General features: G+C 45.4%; 1 protein-coding gene across 4 annotated transcripts in view; it reads left to right on the top strand.

Annotated features, from left to right (window-relative positions):
* ppp2r2b (protein phosphatase 2 regulatory subunit Bbeta) overlaps nucleotides 1-24035 on the top strand; it is a 582981-nt gene that overhangs the window by 507782 nt on the left and 51164 nt on the right. For all 4 annotated transcript variants that reach the window (XM_033029990.1, XM_033029993.1, XM_033029991.1 and 1 more), the window contains one exon: nucleotides 21989-22166. In XM_033029990.1, coding sequence (XP_032885881.1) covers nucleotides 21989-22166 — 178 coding nt within the window. The remainder of the gene's footprint in view (nucleotides 1-21988; nucleotides 22167-24035) is intronic.

Here is a 24035-nt window from a genome sequence, read left to right as displayed (position 1 = left end):
CACAAACATCTAACTCAGTGATGAGAATACTACTCACCAAATCCAGGTAACAACTCTCGTGCAACTCAGAACACAATGCCGCAATTAGTTTAGTTTAGTTTAGAGATACAGCGTGGAAACAGACCCTTCGGCCCACCGAGTCTGCACCGGCCAGTGATCTATGCACATTCACACACACTAGGGACAATTTACATCTATACCAAGCCAATTAACCTACAAACCTGCACGTCTTTGGCGTGTGGGAGGAAACCGAAGATCTTCGAGAAAACCCACGTGGTCACGAGGAGAAGGTACAAACTCCATACAGGCAAGACCCATAGCCAGGATTGAACCAGGGTCTTAGGAGCTGCGAGCACTGTTAGGCAACAACTCTACCACTGCGCCACCATGCCACCCACAACACTTCTGAGATCGTGATGGGGCCTTTTCACGGGGCGAGTTGACGCAAGATGTCACCAGAGTGAAGTGGTCGTGGTCCAGCACGAGTCTCGCACGATATAACGGGGGTAGATAAAGAGTTCCCACGGTACTCGGCATTTCTGTTATTTGTGCGAGTGACTTGTCCGTTTCCCGAGCTTTCGCGTTAAATCTTGAATGAACATCGTGAACTACACGTGACACAAATGATGTAACTTTTTTTTTCACACACTATATATATCCTCCCTTGGTTGAATTGGCTCATTTGGAGACATGTTTTACTGTGTATGTGGGAGACACAGATGGACTGAGCACAGTACCTCAGTCTTACTGTGTGTGGGAGAGGGGGAGAAAGAGACGTACACTCACAGAGGCAGAGTCTCTCAGCCTGTGTAAGAGGGAGGGAGAGAGAGAGAGAGGCACACACAAGGTGGATGTGAAATCTCACCTGCCTGTTTCAGTGACAGACACCCGCCGCCAGTAAATGAAGACACCCCCATCTGTCTCCCCCTCCTCTCCCTCGACTCCCCCACCTTTCCCTCCCAACTCCAGTCCCGTCCCGACCCCCTGGGAAACTGAATAGAGCAACAATATAGATATAGAAACTGAAACAATATAGAAACTGAATAGCGCAACATGGCAAAAACATCTCTGACACGCTTTACCCCCTTTCTTTGAGATTTTCTGGGAGCCATCTCTGCAAGTGTTCCTGTTAAAAAGATTATCCAACAATGACAATTAGGTGGGACGTCCTCGAAGGACACATGTTCCTTTGTCGATATTTTTACTCACCTTCTGTCCCCTCTGTCCAGCTTCCGGGTTTACCGTTCGCAGGAGTTCCCATGCGCTATATCTCTAAAATCTGAAGTTAGGTAATGTCTAAAGGAACTGCAGACGCTGGTTAATGCTGGTTAATACGCACAGAAGGACACAAAATGTTGGTGTAACTCAGCAGGTAAGTCAGATCTGGGAAGAAAAACATAAAAAGCTGGAGTAAGTCAGCGGGTTAGGCAGCATCTCTGGAGAAAAAGAATAGGTGACGATTCGAATCGGAGCCCTTCTTCAGACAGCCTAATCGGAATTGAGTCTGAAGATGTGTCTCGTCCCGAAACATCAGCTTTTTTTCTCCAGAGATGCTGCTTGACTCGCTGAGTTACTCCAGCTTTTTGTGTCTGTCTTCGGTTTAAACCAGCATGTGCAGTTCACTCCTTACACGGGTCTCTGCACAACATTGATTGGTAGCGTTCCGGACCCCTGGACCCGAGGACTCCGACCTGTATCTCTCAAAGAAGTACATGTGAAAAATTTCTCACGGACCATAAAAATGCGTAACCTTTCAGTAAAGTCCCTTTTAAAGTCCCTTTTAAAGATTATAGTTATTTTCTTGAATCTCATTAACATAACTCATGAATAAGTTGATGTCCATATGCGGATGCAAATCTTTATTTTTATTTATTTTTAAAATTCAATCCCACAGAAGATAATTTTTACTCACCTTCTGTCCCCTCTGTCCAGCTTCCGGGTTCACCGTTCGCAGGAGTTCCCACGGTACCCGCAAGAGTTATTACGGATATCGTACTGGCCACTACGTTCATATAATGTTGCAATACTCAACCACAAGTGTACAAGTCAATCTTGGAGAAATTCAAACTTTCTTGAATTTTCTCCCGAGTGACCAAGTTACACGATGACCTGCCGTTAGCGCTACGGTGGTCCACGGTGGTCCACGAATGCCGTACTGTTATCGCACGAGATTCCCACGATGTTAAACTCCGGTTAACTCTTGCGTCAAGTCGCCCCGTGAAAAGGCCGCTTCAGCATTTCCCTGAGTTTCCCACAGCATGTTTGAAATATGATGGTTTGAAACACGGCTACATTTGGATCCCACACCCTGCCACCTGTGGTACAGTGGCTGCTGCCACCCGTTTCATAGCTGTAGAACAGTGGCTCATGTTATGAGTCGTGCTTTTGCAGTTAAGCCCACTAGCTTATTAGCGTCGCGAGCTACTGCACTCTTCAGTATGAAGTTAACTCTCAAGGAAGAGCTTGTAGTTGTTTATTCTAAATAAGCAGTGTATAACCTGCCAAGGTGTGAGGGCTTTATTATTACAAGAACACAAAACCAACAATAGCTGCAGCAACAAGGTTGAAGCCTGACCTTGTGTGCTGTCTATGTGAAGTTTGCACAGTGTTCCTGTGTGTTTCCGCCCACATCCCAAAATGTGTTGGTAAGATGATTAACTACTCTTTATGACCACTTGGTGTTGGGTAATGGTAAAAAATATATCAAAGTATCAAGATGGCCGACCATGTGTGATAGAGAAATCTGGAGACGGATGATGGCCTTGGTCCGCTGGTGGCCAGCATGGATCCAATGGGCCAAATGGATTGTCATGAATAAGAAACCAAATGTATTCTGGTACCTTACTTCCATCTCCTACCACTCTACAGGGGCTTAAAACACATACTTTACCTCTAGCTCAGCAGATGGTTCTTTATCAGTTCTCTTTTAAATTTGTTATAAACACTGTTGCCACCAAGATATTCAGACAGCATATTCTGGTTCATTAGTGGACTTGCAAGGATATGATCTTGAAAGTAATTGTCAATTTCACACTCAGACAAAAAAAAAAGGTTTCACCATTAATAATCTGCTTTATGCATTTTCTTTTTACATTTTCATTTATGCCAGCCATGCTATCATCAATCTTCAAATTACAAATCAATAAAAGTAGAAATAATTGACAAACAATATATGATTTTTCTTGTCAAGGTTATTAAATGTAAAAAACAATAATGATGTTGTTATTTTTGTTTTTTTTGTGTTGTTATGTTTTTGTTTTTGAAAAAAAATGAATAAAAAGATTTTAAAATAAAAAAAAGAAGAATAAAAAAAAGTTATGAAATGTAATAGGAGGAACTGCAGATGCTGGTTGAAACCAGAGACATACCGCTGGGTTAGAAACATAGAAAATAGATGAAGGAGGAGGCCATTCAGCCACTTGAACCAGCACCGCCATTCAATTTGATCATGGCTGATCAACCAAACTCACTACCCCGTTCCTGCTTTTTCCCCATATCCCTTGATTCCGTTAACCCTAAGAGCTATATCTAACTCTCTCTTAGCTGCCCAAGTGAAAAATGAGGTGCTGTTTCTCCAATTTACAGAGATGCTGTCTGACCCGCTGAGTCACTCCAGCTTTTTGTGTCTGTCTTCGTCTTTATTAAATATAATAAATATTGAGCAGCCCCGTAAGTTGGAGGCATCATGTACGAGCAGGTAGACCTGCTGCTTTCTGCTGCAGTCACCCGGATTCAATCCTGTCTGTGGAGTTTGTATGTCCTCCCTGCTCCTTGTACCTTGCCTTGTCACTGAAGTCGCTCACCGCTAGCGATCTTTCAGGTTAATCTCCTTAACCTCCCGTGGGGTCTCCATGCTTTTTCTGAAATGTAGTGCAGAGTAATCTGCCTCAGCTAGTGCTGAGACAGAAATCTACAGCATTCATTCCTTATTGCAGGCAAAAGAAATCCCAGAATCATTTACAAATTGGTTGGACATCATGACGGATGGTGAGTGGAGGAAGAGAAGCAAGGCTTCTTTCCTTTAGTCATTATTCAAAGATAAATGTGTGGTCATAATGAACGTAGGCCTATCTCAGCATTTATAGCAGTAATGAAAGTCTTCTCAGCTGTAAATCCTGTAATTTTAATAGCGAATACACTTGTTATAACATTCTCCGCAGTTTTAAGTCGCTGATGTATGGTAGTGTAATAAGAATCAAGTACTCATATATTGCCATCAGTAGACACACAATTATACCAATCTTCAAACAAGCTGCACTTTAAGTGAATTAGACAATTTTAAAAACTGGTTACTGGATATTATTACAGCATAAGGTGGGGAATATGGAAATTGAGCGGTAATGTTAAATCTCTGTGAAAGTACTGTTTAATAATGTCTGCAGTTTTTGGTTCCACACTTGAGGAATGATAGGAAGTTAGGATGCTGTCTGATAGGAAGTTGCTACTAATAGCCCTGTCCCACGGTGCGAGTTCATTCCAAGAGCTCTCCCCAGTTTAAAAAAAATCAAACTCGTGGTAAGCACGGAGAATGAACGTAGCGGGTACGTCGGAGCTCGGGGACGTCTCTTAGCGCTAACGGCAGGTACTCGGGAAATACTCGCTAATGGCAGGTAAGCACGGGAAGACTCGTGAAGATTTTTCAACATGATGAGAAATGTCCACGAGAGCCCCGAGTACCAACGAGCGGCCGTTACCGTAAATCTCCAAGTTCGAATCAGGGCAAACTCGGGATAGCTCTTGGAATTAACTCGTACTGTGGGACAGGGGTTTAACCATGATGTTAACTATTCAGAATGATTTGCAGGGTGTTCGACAGATCAAGGATGATTTGCTTCTACGCAATGTGGGAGGCGCAGAATCTTCTGCGGCTGGTGCAGGAGGTCTAGCGGAGCGGGTGGGGGATTTGTCAACTGATGCTTTCTTTGCCGACTCATGGTCATGAGCTTCTCCACGCCATCCCAAGTGCTCCTTTTCCACTTTGAGTGGTCATGGGCCAGAGATTCCCAGGAGTTGGTGGAGATGTCATAGAAAAACATAGACAATAGGTGCAGGAGGAGGCCATTCGGCCCTTCGAGCCAGCACCGCCATTCGTTGTGATCATGGCTGATCGTCCCATGACTTCAGGGAAGGAATGGGTGGGCAGAAGGTGGTGTCATTGGAGACCAGTGTCAGAAAGTGGGAGGCAAGGATTAGAGGGATGGCAAGAGCACAGATTAGGAAATCAAAAGGGCGGGGAGGGAAGGATGGCTGGACCAGAGGTAGGTTTAATGGAATGTGAGTTAGCGGTTGGCAGCTGATCATCTGGTACAGTGGGTAGAACAATGATGTGGGGGTCTTAGAGAGCAGCAATTGCACAGACAGGCTGGGGTATTAGGAACCGCCATTTTCAATGGGGTGTCATAATAATAATAATAATAATAATGGATGGGATTTATATAGCGCCTTTCTAATACTCAAGGCGCTTTACATCGCATTATTCATTCACTCCTCAGTCACACTCGGTGGTGGTAAGCTACTTCTGTAGCCACAGCTGCCCTGGGGCAGACTGACGGAAGCGTGGCTGCCAATCTGCGCCTACGGCCCCTCCGACCACCACCAATCACTCACACACGTTCACACACATTCACACACAGGCAAAGGTGGGTGAAGTGTCTTGCCCAAGGACACAACGACAGTATGCACTCCAAGCGGGATTCGAACCGGCTACCTACCGGTCGCCAGCCGAACACTTAGCCCATTGTGCCATCTGTCTCATACACATAGAAAAAGGTCCTTCAGTTCAACTTGTCCCTGCTGACCAACATGCCCCATCTAAGCTCATCCCATTTGCCATTTGGTTGGGCATATCCCTCTAAACCTTTCTATATATGTATCTGTCCAAGTGTCATCAAAATGTCGCCATAGTACCTGCCCCCACTACCTCATCTGGCGGCTTGTATCATATATCATTCATCTGGAGTGTTTGGAGTATTGTGAGCAATTTTGAGCCCCATATCTGAGGAAGGATGTGCTGGCGCTGGAGAAGGTCCAGAGGAGGTTTACGGGAATGATCCTAGGAATGATTGGGTTAACATATGATGAGCATATGATGGCACTGGGCCCGTACTCGCTGGAGCTTAGAAGGATGAGTGGGTCCTTATTGAAACTTACCGAATAGTGAAAGGTGGACATGGTGAGGATGAATCCACTAGTTCGAGAGTCTATGACCAGAGGTCATAGCCTCAAAATAAAATAATGTTTCTTTAAGAAGAAGATGAGGAGGAATTGCTTTAAACAGAGGGTTGTGAACCTATAGAACTCATTGCCACAGAAGGCAGTGAAGGCCAAGTTAAGAGATATTTTTAAGGCAGAGATAGATAGATTCTTGATTAGTACAGGTGCCAGGGGTTATGGGGAGAAGGCAGGAGAATGGGGTTAGAAGGGAGAGATAAATCAGCTATGGTTGAACGGCGGAGTAGACTTGATGGGCCGAATGGCCTAATTCTGCTCCTATCACTTATGAACATGAATTATACTCACCACCCTCTGAGTGAAAATGTTAAAATGTTAAATCTTTCCCTACTCACCTTATATGTACCTGTGTGTCTTCTGGTTCTTGTGTCCCCTACCTGGACACGGGGCCGGCTGCATTCACCCACTCTATTCCTCTCAAGATTTTATACACCTCTATAAAATCACACCATCAGGCGCCTGCACTCCAAGAATAAAAGGCCTAGCCAGCTCCACCTCCCCCTGTAGCTCAGGCACTCGAGTCCTGGCACCATCCTCCTGAATTTTCTCTGCATTCCTTCCAGCTTAATGACATCCTTCCTATATGGAGGGTGACTAAAGCTGAACACAGCACTCCCAATGTCTCACCAACATCTTGCACAATTAGACAATAGACAATAGGTGCAGGAGTAGGCTATTCAGCCCTACGAGCCAGCACCGCCATTCATTGTGATCATGGCTGATCATCCACAATCAATACCCCATTCCTGCCTTCTCCCCATATCCCTTGAGTCTGCTATCTTGAAGAGCTCTATCTAACTCTCTATTGAAAGCATACAGAGAATTGGCCTCCACCGCCCTCTGAGGCAGAGAATTCCACAGATTCACAACTCTCTGTGTGAAAAACTTTTTCCTCATCTCCGTTCTAAATGGCCTACCCTTTATTCTTAAACTGTGGCCCCTGGTTCTGGACTCTCCCAACATCGGGAACATGTTTCTTACCTCTAGTGTGTCCAAACCCTTAATAATCGTATATGTTTCAATAAGATCACCTCTCATCCTTCTAAATTCCAGAGTATACAAGCCCAGCCGCTCCATTCTATCAACATATGACAGTCCAGCCATCCTGGGATTAACCTTGTGAACCTATGCGGCACTCCCTCAATAGCAAGAATGTCCTTCCTCAAATTTGGTGACCAAAACTGCACACAATACTCCAGGTGTGGTCTCACTAGGGCCCTGTACAACTGCAGAAGGACCTCTTTGCTCCTATACCCAACTTGTCTTGTTATGAAGGCCAACATGCCATTGGCTTTCTTCACTGCCTGCTGTACCTGCATGCTTACTTTCACTGACTGATGAAAAAGGAGCCCAGATCTCGCTGTACTTCCCCTTTTCCCAATTGTAGCATAATTGTCCCGACTCTATCCTCTATAACCTGACTAATGAAGGCCAATATACCAAAAACATTCTGTACCACCCTATCTACCTGTGACACCACTTTCAGGAAATTGGGTTCCTGCTCTGCAACATTTTTCATGGACCTCCAATTCACTAAAGGTCTTGTGGAGCGGAGGTGAACTCCCTCTGTATCCTCCTCTCCACTCTCACTGCCAACCCAACCTTGCATCATCAGTAAACACATATGACATTTGACCCCCTCATCTAAATCATTACGATGGATTGTGAGCAGTGGGCACAGCACTGGTCACAACCTCCCGCTTGTTTAAGCTAATCCTCTATTTTCTTCCCTTCCTTCCACAGCTCCGTGCAATTTGATCGAAAGGATTTCTTGCACTTTGATTTGTACCATTATCTGCCAATAAAATGGAGGATAAACCATTGCCTCTTCCCTTCTGTGACAATTCTGCTGCATCTTTTAGCTCCAGGGTACTAGACTGAGAGTGAAGAACAGCTTACATTTACCCAAGTCCATAAATAGGGAAACAAAGACACCCTGAGGTGTTGCACAGAAAACAACGAGATCCATTTACCAAAGGGTGAATTCAGGGTTCGATCGCAGATGGTGCCATTGGGAATAAAGCACGATCTTCTCCCAACAAAGAACAATGCTCAACATTAAACACAGTCACTATTTAGTTTAGTTTTATTTAGTTTAGTTTAGAAATATAGCTCAGAAACAGGTCTTTTGGCCCACCAAGTCCGCGATGACCAGCCATCCCCGTACACTGCCACTATCCTACATACCAGGGATAATTTTACCAAAGTCAATTAACCTACAAACCTGTACATTTTTGGAGTGTGGGAGGAAACGGGAGCACCCAGAGAAAACCCACACGGTCACGGGGAGAACGTGCAAACTCCGTACAGACGGCACTCGTAGTCGGGATCGAATCCGGGACTCTGGCGCTGTATTCAGTGACTGGTCTCATGCGCAAAGACAATGCAGCAAAGCAGAAACCTCCACACTAGCAACAGTTCAGGCAGACAGAACATTAGCATTGCATATATTCTACCGCTGCTCATCAGATGAGATGATAGGGTTGCCTTGACAACAATTTATGGAGCTTTATTCAGCAGTGGATTACACCATGCAATCCCCCTACTTAAACTCAACTAACAAGGGCTATCCCCCTTTGAAGAGGAAAAGACCTTGTGACCCTAATAACTAGGTACACTAATATGTCTACCCTCCCCCTCTCCTCCCCCCCCCCCCCCCCCCTCCCACTGCCTCCCACTCTTCCAGTGAAGTAATGTCTGTGCTGCAACCTTGGAAACAAATCATTCTAAGCTGTCGGCTATGTCTTCATTTATTTTAACGGTTAGTTTAAAAGGATAAAAGTCCATCTACAAACCCCACCTTTTTAAACTAAAATCGGCAGCATAATTCCTCCATTGGGAGTGGCAGGAAATTGAAATATCTGGACCACAATAATAACCAAAACACAATAAATGAAATTGGATTAACCTTCTGGCATGCTGCTTGACACAGTTTTGTGATTCACAAATCAACCTTTCATCCTTTCTGTCAGTTCAAACATTTTCCACTCCAAATAGTCCATTGTTGTTTCCCCCTGTATGGTTCTGAAGTGCCTAAGTGACTGCTTTGCATCCCTAATGTGAGCTGGAATAAAAATTGGTGGCATTAAACTGTCAGAAACTGTCATCTGTTTGTCATTGGGAACCAGCTAGCTGTCTCTGGTAGTGTTAATCTAGCTGAATGTTTTCACAAATTCGCGTCCAATCTTTCTCATTTACCGGATATGCAGGTTTCTTTGAGTTTCCAGATACGGCGCGGAAACAGGCCTTTCGGACCACCGAGTCCGCGCCGACCAGCGATCCCCGAACACCAGCCCTAACCTATACATTAGGGACGATTTACAATTGTCACCAAAGCCAATTAACCTACAAACCTGTTCGTCTCAGGAATGTGGGAGGAATCTGGAGCACCCGGGGAAAACCCACGCAGGTCGCAGAGAGAACTTACAAACTCTGTAAAGACAGTACCCGTAGTCAGGGTCGTACCCGCGGTCTCTGGCGCTGTGAGGCAGCGACTACCGATACGCCACCATGCTTCTGGGGTCTGGAGGTTTATCTGTGGCTTTAAAGGACCATCACACAGTGCGTCCACAATCACCCTCATCGGCAATCTGCCTGGGGACAAACAACCCACCCCCTCCATGACACACTGGTCAACCTGAGGAGCACCTTCAGCAACAGACTGGTTCCACCAAGATGCAGGACCGAACGCCACATGAGATCCTTCTTCCCTGTGGCTATCAAACTGTACAACTCCTCCCCCTTCTGTCGTGGGGTAGATGGACGGTCCTCCCCCCCCCCCCCCCCCCCCCCCCCACCCCAATCTTTGCACACCCCCAATCCTTTCCACTCGTCACTTTAATTTCATGTTTCATGTATTTTGTGTTTTATGACTGTTGGCAGATCAATTTCCCTCCTGGGATAAATAAAGTTCCATCACACAGAGAGTGGTGAATCTCTGGAATTCTCTGCCACAGAAGGTAGTTGAGGCCAGTTCATTGGCTATATTTAAGAGGGAGTTAGACGTGGCCCTTGGGGCTAAGGGGATCGGGGGGGTATGGAGAGAAGGCAGGTACGGGATACTGAGTTGGATGATCAGCCATGATCATATTGAATGGCGGTGCAGGCTCGAAGGGCCGAATGGCCTACTCCTGCACCTATTTTCTATGTTTCTATTTATGGTAAAGATACAGCATTAACCAATAGCCGTTATGATGGGGGGGGGGGGGTGGGGTGGGGGGGGGTGTCCATCTGACTTTTTCTACTTACTTTCACACAGAGCCTGATGGAACAAATATAATTCCATGATTTTAAAATATGTGTTATAATGCCAGTGGATCTTTGGGATACATATCTTTGCTATGGCAAGCTATTTTTTTGCTGCAATGCTTCGCATGCTTCTCTCACTCAGAAGAATATATTGAAAAAGAACAGGATTCATGACATGAAATTTTATGCAACAAAACGTCAATCGGGAATGCATTTATATGTAAATTCCTACAGGAATTTTCTGAACGATGCATTAGTCTGCAAATGCTGTAATATGGACCAGAAAAACAAACTGCTGGGGGATACAGGGAACTGCAGACGCAGTTTACCAAAAAAGACATAAAGTGCTGGAGTAACCAAATTCAGCGGGGTCAGGCAGCATCTGTGGAGGGAAATCGGTGGTCTTTTTAAGTGGAGACCCTGAGGATGCCGAGGGTGGAGGGAAAGAGGGCTGTCAGCATGTATTTATTCAACTGCATTTTTTTGACTTGGGTCCAAAAGCAGAAACACTACTAGTGTAAAGTCATGTGTAAAGTAGTGTAACGCTGCAGGGAAACAAATCACATTGTTCAGTGTTGTGTCACACTAACATTATATTGTAACATTTGCAAACCAGTCAGTTGAAAGTTAGTCAACATAAATCCAACCCTTAGAATACATGTTGATCAGAGAGAGAGAGATACAGAGGGGAAATAGTCCCTTTAGCCCACCGAGACCTCGCCAAACATCAATGACCCATTTATACTAATCCTACATTAATCCTATTTTATTCTCGACATTTTCTCATCAACTCACCCCCATCTCCACACTAGGGTCAGTTTGTGGTCGCCAATTAATGAACCAGCCCGCACATCTGTGCAATGTCGGTGTGCTTAAGCAAAGCAAGAATTTCATTGTCCTATACAGGGACACATGACAATAAACTCACTTGAACTTGAACTTGAACTTGACACCGAAGTGTTTGTGGGAAACCCATGTGGGTACAGGCACAACTCCACACAGGCAGGACCCAAGCTCAGGACTGAAGCCAAGTCTCTGATGCCACAAGGCTGCAGTTCTCCCAGCGGTTCTCTTGTATTGCCCAGAGTGTCAACTTAATGGGCTCCAAAATTAATGTACCTTATTAATGAATCCCTGACATCATGTTATCTCTTTCACTTTCTTGATATTCCTCAAATACAAATTCTTAGTTTAGTTCAGAGATACAGCGTGGAAATAGGCCCCTCGGCCCTCCGAGTCCGCACCAACATGCGATCCCCGCACACTAGCACTATCCCACACACACTAGGGACAATTTACATTTAAACCAAACCAATGAACCTACAAACCTGTACGACTTTGGAGTGTGGGAGGAAACCGAAGATCTCGGAGAAAACCCACGCAGGTCATGGGGAGAACGCACAAACTCCGCACAGACAGCACCCATAGTCAGGATCGAACCGTGTGTCCGGCACTGTAAAGCAGCAACTCTACCACTTACCCACTGTTTCGCCCCAATTTATTTTTAGATTGCGGATTGCAGAAAGTATGGCCAGTAATCTGTACACTGGCAGAACTTGTAAACCGGTAATTCAACTGACGACCATATCTCAACAAAAGGCTTTTGCTTTCATGTGATGACTTACTTTATCGGCAAATACTCTCACTATCTGCTGTTATTTGTGTGTAGTAGTTCAATGAATAAGTTAGTAAAGGGCCTATCCCACTTACGCGACCTTGGCTCGCAAATTACACACCCTCGTGGTCGCTTGATGCCATGCGGGGCCAGTCCCACTTAGAAGCGCGGGGCTGGTCCCGACATCGCGCGGGGCTCCGAAAATCTGACAGTGTCCGAAATCTTTGCGCGTCAACGGCCTGTCGGCACGCAGGCGCAATGCGGTCGTACGCAGCGTCTTGACTGCGTACGCAGCGTCTTGACTGCATACGCAGCGTCTTGACGGCGTACGCCTAGCGCGTGGCATTGCGCGATGATGTCACCACCCGGCGTGGCGTTGCGTGATGACGTCACCGCCCGACGCCGTGCGATGCCCCAATTCAGTCGGCCCGCCTCCTGCCCAGCAGATTGGTAAGTATGACGCAAATGACGTCACGTGCGAACTTAGCGCGTACTTCGCGTGAACTCCGCTTCCGTTTGGTCGCGCCAAACACATGCAATCGCATGCAAGTAGGACAGGCCCTTAATACTGCAGATGTCCCTGCCAGTCATGTTCGGAGGCTAGTGTTCTCTCTCTATGGATTTCCCTTGGGTACCCTACTTTCCTCCCCACATCCTAGGAAGCTCAGGCAACATCTCTGAAGGACATAGGTAGGCCACTTTGTGGGTTGATGTTCTTCTTTGAACTCATCTGTAGTAAGGGGCAGGTGGGGGAGGGGGGGGGGGGGGGGGGGCCGGAATAACCCCACCAAGTGATAGGTAGAGAAAGGAACTGCAGATGCTGGTTACTCCAGCTTTTTGTCTAAAGTGACAGGTGGATACAGGTGAGGGAGGATTTGATTGGCAGATAGGTGGACAAAGGGTAGAGATTATAAGGAACAAAAGGGTAACCAAAAGGGACAAAGGGAGACAACAAGGAGACAAAAGGGTATCAGATAAGGAGAGAAGAGGAATGAATAAGGAGTGAAATGTAATGTCATACGGAGGGCTTTAGGTGGAAGGGGATGGGCTAGTGGTGGAAAAGGAAGCTAAGTTCAAGTAAGTGGTCAAACGATCACTGATGTAATGGAAGCCACACCGATGCTTGGTATCGCCGATGTAATGGAAGCCACATCGGGGAACTGAATACAGCACATGAGGCTAGAGGAGATGAATGTGAAGGAAGGAACTGGCTTAAATCGAAGATAGACACAAAATGCTGCAGTAATTCAGCATCTCTGGAGAGAAGGAATGGGTGACGTTTTGGGTCGAGACCCAAAGTGAACCTCTGTCTCACCTAGAAGGGCTGCTGACGTCCTTGGATGGAGTCGAGGGAGAAGATATAGGGATGTGTGTTGCATCTCCTGCAGTTGCAGAAGAAAGTACCCGGGGATGGGGTGGTTTGGGTTGATTAAGGATGATTGAAGCTAGGAATTGTGGAGGGAGTGGTCTCCACAGAAAATGGAAGGGGTGGGGACGGAAGGGGGCTGGGTCACTTTGCAGTGGCAGAAATGTTGGAGAATGATGCGTTGGAAGCTGAGGCTGATGAGATGAAAGGTAAGAACCAGGGGAACTATATCCTTGTTCAATCTGCACGGAGGGGGAGCGAGAGCAGAACTACAAGACAAAGAGGGCCACCAAGGCCTTCTGTAGTGCCACATGTAGTGCTTTCGTAGCCCTGTCATCGATCACCTAGGAATGCAAAGCACTTGATCACCTCCACGTCAGCACCATTGATGCACACTTTGACGTATACACCACCCACGTCCTGGATCAATGACTAGTTCCTTCATTGTCTGACATTAAGGGAGAAGTTGTCGTTCAGACATATCGCAATCTCCTTCCTGTACTGCATGGCATTGTGGTGAGAGGTTTGGCGCACAACAGTGGCATCACCTGTCAGCATTTACATGGAGTTTGAGCAGAATTTGGGCACAGAATCGTGATTGTGTAGGGTGTATAGTTAGGAGCTGAGAAGACATCCTTGTGGGGCACCAGTGTTGGGAATTATTGGGGAGGATGTTTTTCGGCGCCTATCCTTACTGATTGCAGTCTACGTCTGAAAAGCATGGATTCAGTTGCAGAGGAGGGTGCTCAATCCCAAATCCAGGAGTTTGGACATGTGTTTGGTTGGAATTATGGTGTTGGTCAAGCGTGTCAATAAATAGGATCTGATGTCAGTGCCCTGGTTAATCCTGATGTTTCAAGGATGAATGAAGGATCAGGTGCTGTGGACCTGTTCCAGGAGCAGGTGAATTGCAGTGGATCAAGACTGTCTGGGAGACTTCACCAGACTTTTCAAGCACTTCTCTGAAGAAGAGTGCCGACCCAAAACATCATCTATCCATGTTCTCCAGGGATGCTGCCTGACCCACTGAGTTACTCCAGCTCATTGTGTCCTTTTGTGTCAACCAGCATCTGCATTTCCTTGTTTCTACACTTCATGGAGGAGGTTGTCAGAGTCACTGGGTGCTAGTCATTAAGGCTTCTTTGGATGATAGTGTCTGTTTAAAACTAGCACAGATTTGATGGGCTGAATGGTTTCCTTGTTCATTGTTATAATTAAATAAGCATTAATAGTCGTTTGATTGTGTGCAAAGTAGCATGCAATATCTCTATTATACAAACAAGAGATTATGAAAATGTTCGGGAGCCAAAAGTGCTGGAGAAACTCAGCGGGTGCGGCAGCATCTTTGGAGCGAAGGAAATAGGCAAAGTTTTGGGCCAAAACCCTTATGAAAATGTTCCCCTATATTGGCAGTAGCATTGCAGCCACAGTGAGTATATGGATCCCAGACAATAGACACAAAATGCTGGGGTAGCTCAGCGGGTCAGACAGCATCTGGAGAGAAGGAATGTGACATTTCGAGCCAAGAACCTTCTTCAGACACAGGGGAGAGGGAGATAGGGAAGGGTAAAGTGTGAAAATGACAGATCAAAGCAGGCGATGATCAAGGAAATATAGAATAGGCTGAGGGGAAGGTGACGACAAGGCATACCAGGACTGCCCGGGTACTGTTCGGGACCAGAATGGTTGTGAATGGAATGAAGGAAGGTTGACAGCCAGAGAACAGGAGAACAATATCAATCTTTTCCTCGCACCTCCCCGGGATCATGCCTGTAGCCTCTCCTCAGGCGTGGACACCAGGTAAAGCGACAAAGCGTGGATTTCATGCAGAAGGTAATTTATCTTGCTGGAGGTACTGTGCAGTGTTCGAGAGCTGTTCATCTGTGCTTGATTCATTGTACCCGGAGAGCTTTGAAGGTGCAAGACTAATTAGGGATGGGTCACTGGATTTCATTCAGTTCTCTGTTGTGCCAGCAGACTGCTGCTGGGGTTTTAACGCCCTTCTCATGCAGAGATAGTTGCTGGCTTTGCCTCATCTCTGAACAAACATCTCAACCTGGTTCCCCAGGCACTCAGCATATCCAACCACACCAAACGATGTATATTGATATTTGTCAGGGCAAATTAGGCAGGGTGCCTTTCACAGACTGGGGGCTGGCAGGTTCTGCATTCTTCAGTCCTGCATCTAAACAGCTACCCGGCATCTGTGCTTATACACACGCTCTGAGATAGGTGTGCACCATATTCAATCATGCAAGCTAATCCACACACACCTACTCCCGCTGATTGACTTGTGGCCTATTCCAGTTTCATTAAATCCTTCCTATTGATCTGTGGAATGCAATATGTGTAGGAAGGAACTGCAGATGCTGGTTTAAACTGAAGATTCTGTAGATACAAAATGCTGGAGTAACTCCGACCAGTATGACTGTCCCCCTGATCACATTTCTTCTGTATGCTTTGTTGTCAGCTTCTCCGAGCTAACAGTGATCTATTCTACATATTTTTGATCATCATCCCTTTTGATGTCTCATTTTCACACCTTACACTTCCTTATCTCAGTGTCTCCCTCTCCCCTGATTCTCAGTCTGAAGAAGGGTCTCGACCCAAAACGTCACCCATTCCTTCTCTCCAGAGATGCTGCCTGTCTCGCTGAGTTACTCCACCATTTTGTGTCTATCTGTGAAATATAATAGTTCCCCTTCCAAACCCGTCCGTTGCTATTAAATGTACAAATGGTAACAGTGAGAATGAGTGTTTGATTTATGTGAATGTATGTACGCGCACGCACACACACACACACACATGCATATTTTTGTTATCCACACATATAAACTGAAACAGATTACATTACAATCTTTGTACCATTTTGGTGTTTCTCACTCATGTAACATAAAACAACATAGCACTGGAATGAGCCTTTGGCCTGCGATGTCTGTGCCGAACAAGATGTCAAATTGAACTAATACCTCCTGCCTATGGGTGATCCTTATCCCTCCATTTCCTGCATACTCACGCATCTATCTTAAAGCCTGTTAAACACCACTATCCACCACCCATCTTGCAGTGGGTTTCAGGCACCACCTATCTTTACCTAAAAAAAATACTTTTCCGCATATCTCCTGTAAACTTTCCACTTCTCACCGTTCTGCTATGCCATCTAGTATTGGATATTTCCGCTGGCTAAAATGATTCTAATTGTCTACCCTAATTATGCAACTCATAACTTTATAAAATTCTATCAGATCATCCCCAGTCTCTGACAGTCCAGAGAAAGTAATCCAAGTTTGTCCAACCTCTCCGTATAACCAGAGACGTGAGGAACTGCAGATGCTGGTTTACAAAAAAAGACACAAAGTGCTGGAGCAACTCAGCAGGTCAGGCAGCACCTTTGGAGATTGAGGATAAGCAACATTTTGGGTCGGGTCCCTGAAAAAAGAAGGGAGAGTCCGAAGAAGGGCTCTGTCCTGAAACGCAACTATCCATGGTCTCCAGAGATTCTGCCTGACCCATTGATTTACTCCAGCACTTAGTATCTTTATCTATATCTCCTTATAGTTAATACCCTGTAATCCATGCAACATCCTGGTAAACCTCGTAAACCCAGTAAGCATCCAGTCCTTTTACACGTCCATTCCCCACCTGGAAAGTCTCAAGGCCCTCCACTACACCTTTGAACAGACCCAATCAGTTCACCTCTACTGACACTCTCCTCCACCTGGTGGAACTTGTCCTCACCCTCAACAACTTCTCTTTCGACATCTCACTTTCTTCAAATTAACAGTGTAGTCGCAGGGACTCGTGCAGGTTCCAGCTCTGCCTGCTCTTGTGTTGGTTTTGTCAAACAGTCCTTATCCCAAACATACACTGGGACTATACAGCAACGCTTTCTCCGCTACATCAATGACTGCATTGGGGCTTCCTGTTGCACCCGTGCAAACTTGTTATATTCTTAACTTTACCATTAACCTCCACTCTGACTTCAAATTTACTTGGACTATCTCTGACACCTCTCTCCCCTTTCTTGATCTCTCTGTCTATATCACAGGGGACAGACTATGGACTGACATCTACTATAAACCCACCGACTCCCACTGTTATTGCTCCATCCATCCTTTCTTTGGCAAAGGCGATATCCACTACTCCCAGTATCTCCGTCTCTGCCGCATCTGCTCCCAACAGGAGGAATACTTTGTAGGACATCCACGATGTCCTCTTTCTTTATTAAATGTGGTTTACCCCCTGCTGTTGTAGACAAATCCCACACCGCATCTCCTCTGTTTATCGTAGTTCTGCCCTCACCCCCTCTCTCCACATCCTCTGGTTCCTCTGGTCCTTACCTTTCACCCTATCAACCCCCACATCCAACACATCATTATCTGGCACTTTCACAACCAGCTGCACCTTCTCATCCCCACCCCTTACCAAAAGATGTGTGTTTCTTTTGATGGTGGGGTGGTCAGCCTTCTTGATGTACTGGACAATGTCAACCATTTCCTTCAGCTTCCTTCCTTCCTGGGCATTTGAGTTACCGAACCAAGCAGACCGTACATCTGTAGAAGTTCAATTGTGTAGCTTTATGATTGCATCAATGCACTGGCCCAGGACGGGTCCTCAGAGAGATGCATGCCCAGGAATTTAATGATGTTAACTCTCTCCACCACTGTCCAGTCGATGAAGGTGGAATTCGTGGATCCTCAGCATTCCCTTCCTGATGTCAACAATTCACTCCTTGGTCTTGCTACAAAGTCAAGGTTATTGGGACTGAGCACAGGGCCTTAAAGAGCTCCCTTTGCTCATCGAGCAGGAATTTATGTTGCCAATTTGTACGGATTGTAGTCTGCCATCAGGGAAGTTGACCATCCATTGGTTTGTGGATTGGAGGTGGACAAGATGGAAATGTGCACCTTATACAGGTATAGGGGAAGGGGATATTTCCGTGCTATGAGGGTGAGATGTGACAGCATTTTAAAACTTTTTCTGAATGATTAGTGTTGCCTTTTGAGTTTACAAAACGCAACTACAATGCTTGAAAATCATTTTGTCAGATTTCAGGAACAGCGATCTGGCAGATCATTCACTACACTTCCTCACAAGATAACACAAGATCCAGAACCCCTGCAATCCACAGCATCATTTTTCCACAGCAAGGACCACCCACAAACTTGGTTGACAAACTCTAATGCCCCTGTCCCACTTAGGAAACCTGAACGGAAACCTCTGTAGACTTTGCGCCCCAACCAAGGTTTCCGTGCAGTTCCCGAAGATTTTTATCAGTCTCCCTACCTGCTTCCACTACCTGCAACCTCCGGCAACCACCTGCAACCTCCAGGAACCGCACGGAAACCTTGGGTGGGGGCAAAGCCTCCAGAGGTTTCCGTTCAGGTTTCCTAAGTGGGACAGGGGCATTACCAACCAAACTGGGGGCTGCACAGTGGCGCAGTGGTAGATTTACTGCCTTACAGCACCAGGGACCCGGGTTCGATCCTGATTATTCTGTACGGAGTTTGTACGTTCTCCCTGAGACTGCTGTGGGATTATCTCCGGGTGCTCTGGTTTCTGCCCACATTCCTAAGATGTGCAGGTTTGTAGGTTAATTGGCTTCTGGAAATTGTCCCTAGTTCAGTTCAGTTTAGTTTATTGTCACGTGTACCGAGGTACAGTGAAAAGCTTTAGTTGCGTGCTATCCAGTCAGCAGAAAGACAATACATGATTACAATCAATGCATGTACAGTGTATAGATACATGATTAGGGAATAACGTTTAGTGCAAGGTAAAAGCCAGCAAAGTGCGATGAAGGGGATAGTCCGAGGCTCATCAAAAAGGTTGATAGTAGTTCAGCACTGTTCTTGTGCCCTAGTACGTAGGATAGAACTAGTGTGAATGAGTGATCATTAGTCGGCGTGTTCTCGGTAGCCGAAGGGCCTGTTTCCACGCTGTTTACTCTAAACTAAACTAAACTAAAACCACAGCAAGCCCTGCCAGCCAATGTCCTTTATCTTTAGAATTGTGCATTGACCACCCTGGTCAATAAATATATACACACATAAATAAATAAATAAATGATGGTATATGGACACACTGATCTGTTCTGTATTCGTGACTACAGGTACTATGTTCTGGTGTGCTGAAGCAAAGCAAGAATTTCATTGTCCTGTTAGGGACACATGACAATAAAACTCTCTTGAACTCTGGACAATCCCACAGTGAACCAGAGAATTGTACTTATTGAGCAGGAATGTTCTTTTATTGAAGAAAAATACTTTGAGACAGTGGTGCTTAGTTTGTACCTTTGCATCAGGGTGGGATGGACAGGTCCCACCCTTGTAAAACTGATCTAATTGCCATTCTGTGGTGAGGTGAGGTGAAACCTGGGCTGGTTCTTTAATGACTGGATATTGTGTGCCACTGACCATTCTCTTGATTCATGTGACTGCATTAGTAACCAGAAGCCTGCACCATTCATCCAGAATGTGACTTCACTTCCTGCCATTTGAGAGTATGGAATTCAGCCTATTCCTGTGTTCTTCATTCTTGTGAGGTGCGGGTCAGGATCTTGAGACTCGAGGGTGATGGGCCCACAACATGGCGAGTTGGTTGACTTATGCTCAAGAATCAAGAATGTTTATTGCCCTATGTAATGGGGATGGAACAATGAGATTCTTACGCGCTGCAGCTTTACAGTCATATTTACACAATAAATAGTCAAATAGTACAGAAATTGCCCCTTTGCATCACTGGCCGATCAAGATGCCCCATCTAAGCTTGTCCATATTCTTCTAAAGCTTTCCTAGCCAAGTACTTGCCCAGATATCTCTTACATGTTGTTATTGTACCTGCCTCAAGTACTTTTTCTGGCAGCTCATTCCATATACCACACTCGAAAAAGTTGTCTCTCAGGTTCCTATAAAATCTTTCCCCTCTCACCTTAAATATACAATGATGCAATAAATAATCAATAGTAGCAATGTTACAAAATTTTGAGATTTTAAAAATCAAGTCTGCAATTTATCCCATCAGATAAAGCATAAAAAGAAGTTTAATTTGACACCTAATTCACTTTCATATCATATTAAAAAGGTTATGGCCATTTTCATACTCGGAAATTAGCATCTTGTTCCCTATTGATTTTCCATTGACTTAACACAAAAGCTGTGATCGAGGACAGTCAAAAGCCCATAACTTTCTTAAAAATTATGATAACTGAATGAAATTTTCAGTTATTATAGATTGAAGCATTCTGAAACAAATATGAAACAATCTTACTTGGATGACCTGAAATTAAAGCATACAATTAGTTAGTTACCCAATTGTAACTAATTACAAAATTCAATTACTAGATCTAAACATCTATCCATTTCTGCAGAAAAGGTTAACATTTTTAAAAAGGCTAAGTGTCCAAATAACATTCACACAAGAATTCACAATATAACATTATTTTTAAATCTCATTGTCATGAATTTATAGGCCAAATGGAAGGAATTTAGTGTTTAATTCCTGTAAATTAATGGGCATTTAAATCATCTTGCGAGTGGGATTTTGTGGAACGCGCTGGTTTGGAACGTTGCGATTGCATTGAATTTAAACCCCACATCGGTAGGAAAAACACTGCCGGTTCGTATATTTACATAATGACATTTTCGCAACGTGAAATTTTGATTAAAGGCATCCTAAGAAGCAAGTTTATATAAAAAAATAAATGGCATACCTTGCCTTGTCCCCTACGTGAGATCCGTCCCGTTGTCGGCGTTGACGGCATTTGAAGATGATTTTAATTTTACTCCAACAATTAAATTATCCAGTGCTAATTTTAATAAACTTAATAAAACGGCAGTCGAAGCGATTTTTCTTTAGCAACTAAACAGCCTAACAGAGATCGATTTGAATAGGCTGCAGAAAAATCGCATTTTAAACACACCCCCCTCTCAAAGGCGCCAAAGTCGCGCACACGGGCAGTGACAGAACTGCAGCGCCGCTGAAGGTAAGTTTTGTAACGTACCTATCAATAGTGTTAGGTTACCAGACCACAATACTACAAACCACAGTATGGCTGTAGGGCAATTCGCATATCTCTGTACCTTAATTGCTACCTTAATTGGTACATGTGACAATAAAAGACCTTTGAAACATAGTGCAACCTAAAATAAATTTACTGTATATATAAAGATAGAAGTTTGAAGGTCTCGAGACAAAACGTCACCCATTCCTTGTCTCCAGAGATGCTGCCTGTCCCGCTGAGTTACTCCAGCATTTTGTGTTCATCTTTGGTTTAAACCAGCATCTGCAGTTCCTTCCGACAGAAATCTATAGAGGATCGCTGCTGAGGTAGAATTGTGGTTGGGGTTGTGCAGTGTGGTGCTGAGCCTGATGGGCGATGGGAAGAAGCCTCAATCTGGACGTCATGGTGCTCAGGTTCCGGGTGGTAGAAGTGAGATGGGATTGTGGTCAGGGCGGTGTGGGTCTTTGGTGGTATTATCTGCTGAGCTCTTACAGTTTGATGCTGAAGTGATGTGTGTTCTCATCCCCAGGTGCCGGTGCTGAGACCCATGGACCTAATGGTGGAGGCCAGTCCGAGGAGAGTGTTTGCCAATGCTCACACGTATCACATCAACTCCATTTCCGTTAACAGCGACTATGAAACCTACATGTCAGCTGATGACTTGAGGATAAACCTTTGGCACCTTGAGATTACCAACCGGAGTTTCAGTATCCTTCAATTAGAAAGCATTGTGTTTAATGAACATTATTTTCTGTTCTAGTGTGATTGAGGTCAATAGAATAATGGTGGGGACACCATCTGGTTGGTTTGGCCTTCAATAGACAATAGACAATAGGTGCAGGAATAGGCCATTCGGCCCTTCGAGTCAGCACCGCCATTCAATGTGATCATGGCTGATCATCCCCAATCAGTACCCCGTTCCTGCCTTCTCCCCATATCCCCTGACTCCCTATTTTTAAGAGCCTTATCTAGCTCTCTCTTGAAAGTATCCAGAGAACCTGCCTCCACCGCCCTCTGAGGCAGCGAATTCCACAGACTCACCACGCTCTGTGAGAAAAAGTGTTTCCTCGTCTCCGTTCTAAATGGCTTACTCCTTATTCTTAAACTGTGGCCCCCGGTTCTGGACTCCCCCAACATCGGGAACATGTTTCCTGCCTCTAGCGTGTCCAAACCCTTAACAATCTTATATGGTTCAATGAGATACCCTCTCATCCTTCTAAACTCCAGAGTGTACAAGCCCAGCCGCTCCATTCTCTCAGCATATGACAGTCCCACCATCCCAGGAATTAACCTTGAAACCTACGCTGCACTCCCTCAATAGCAAGAATGTCCTTCCTCAAATTAGAGGACCAAAACTGCACACAATACTGCAGGTGTGGTCTCACTACAATACTCCAGGTGTGGCCTTCAAAGCACAGCAAATAAGGGTCCCATTTTTTAACTGAAAACTTCACAGAAAATAATGACTTTGTGCATCCCCCTTTTCTCCTCCATCTTCCTTTCTGTTTCTCCCCTTCTTCCCTTCATTCCTATCACTGAAGAACAGCCCTGTGATCGACAGCATTTCAGCCTCTCCTGGTGGGTGAGTGTGAAGAGTGAGCACTGGTTCATAGTGCTGGAGTAACTCAGCAGGACAGGCAACATCTCTGGAGAGAAGGAATGGGTGACGTTTCTGTTCGAGACCCTCCTTCCTTCTCTCCAGGGATGCTGCCTGTCCCTCTGCGTTACTCCAGCATTTTGTGTCTATCTTCGGTTTAATCCAATCTGCCGTTGTGTCCCAGACAGTGAGCACTGGCAGTCTGTTCAGATGCAGGATCGAGACCAGCTTCACTCATCTCCCACATTGCCACAGTGACACGGCGATGCAGCAAGTAGTGTTGCTGCTTCACAGATCGAGGGACCTGGGGTCAATCCTGACCTCTTTGTGTGATGTGTGTACATTCGTCCTGTGACCCGCTTCCCTGCCACATACCAAACATAGAAAATAGATACAGGAGGAGGCCATTCGGCCCTTCGAGCCAGCACCGCCATTCATTATGATCATGGCTGATGTACTGGTTGGCAGCTCTGCCACAGAAGGTAGTTGAGGCCAGTTCATTGGCTATATTTAAGAGGGAGTCAGATGTGGCCCTTGTGGGATCAGGGGGTATGGAGAGAAGGCAGGTACAGGATACTGAGTTGGATGATCAGCCATGATCATATTGAATGGCGGTGCAGGCTCGAAGGGCCGAATGGCCTACTCCTGCACCTATTTTCTATGTTTCTATGTTAATTGGCTGCCAGGTCAATAGATGTAGGAGCAAACAAGCAATGTGAGGCATGTAAACAGGCAGGTAAATAAATGGGAGGTAGACAAAAATGCTGGAGAAACTCAGCGGGTGCAGCAGCATCTATGGAGCGAAGGAAATGGGCAACGTTTCCGGCCGAAACCCTGAAACATTGCCTATTTCCTTCGCTCCATAGATGCTGCTGCACCCGCTGAGTTTCTCCAGCATTTTTGTATACCTTCGCTTTTCCAGCATCTGCAGTTCCTTCTTAAACAGGTAAATAAATGGGAAATGGAATTAACAGGATAG

Source organism: Amblyraja radiata, chromosome 11, assembly GCF_010909765.2.
Source record: "Amblyraja radiata isolate CabotCenter1 chromosome 11, sAmbRad1.1.pri, whole genome shotgun sequence".
In the NCBI taxonomy this organism is placed as follows: Eukaryota; Metazoa; Chordata; class Chondrichthyes; order Rajiformes; family Rajidae; genus Amblyraja; species Amblyraja radiata.
This window is presented reverse-complemented; position numbering and strand designations above follow the sequence as displayed.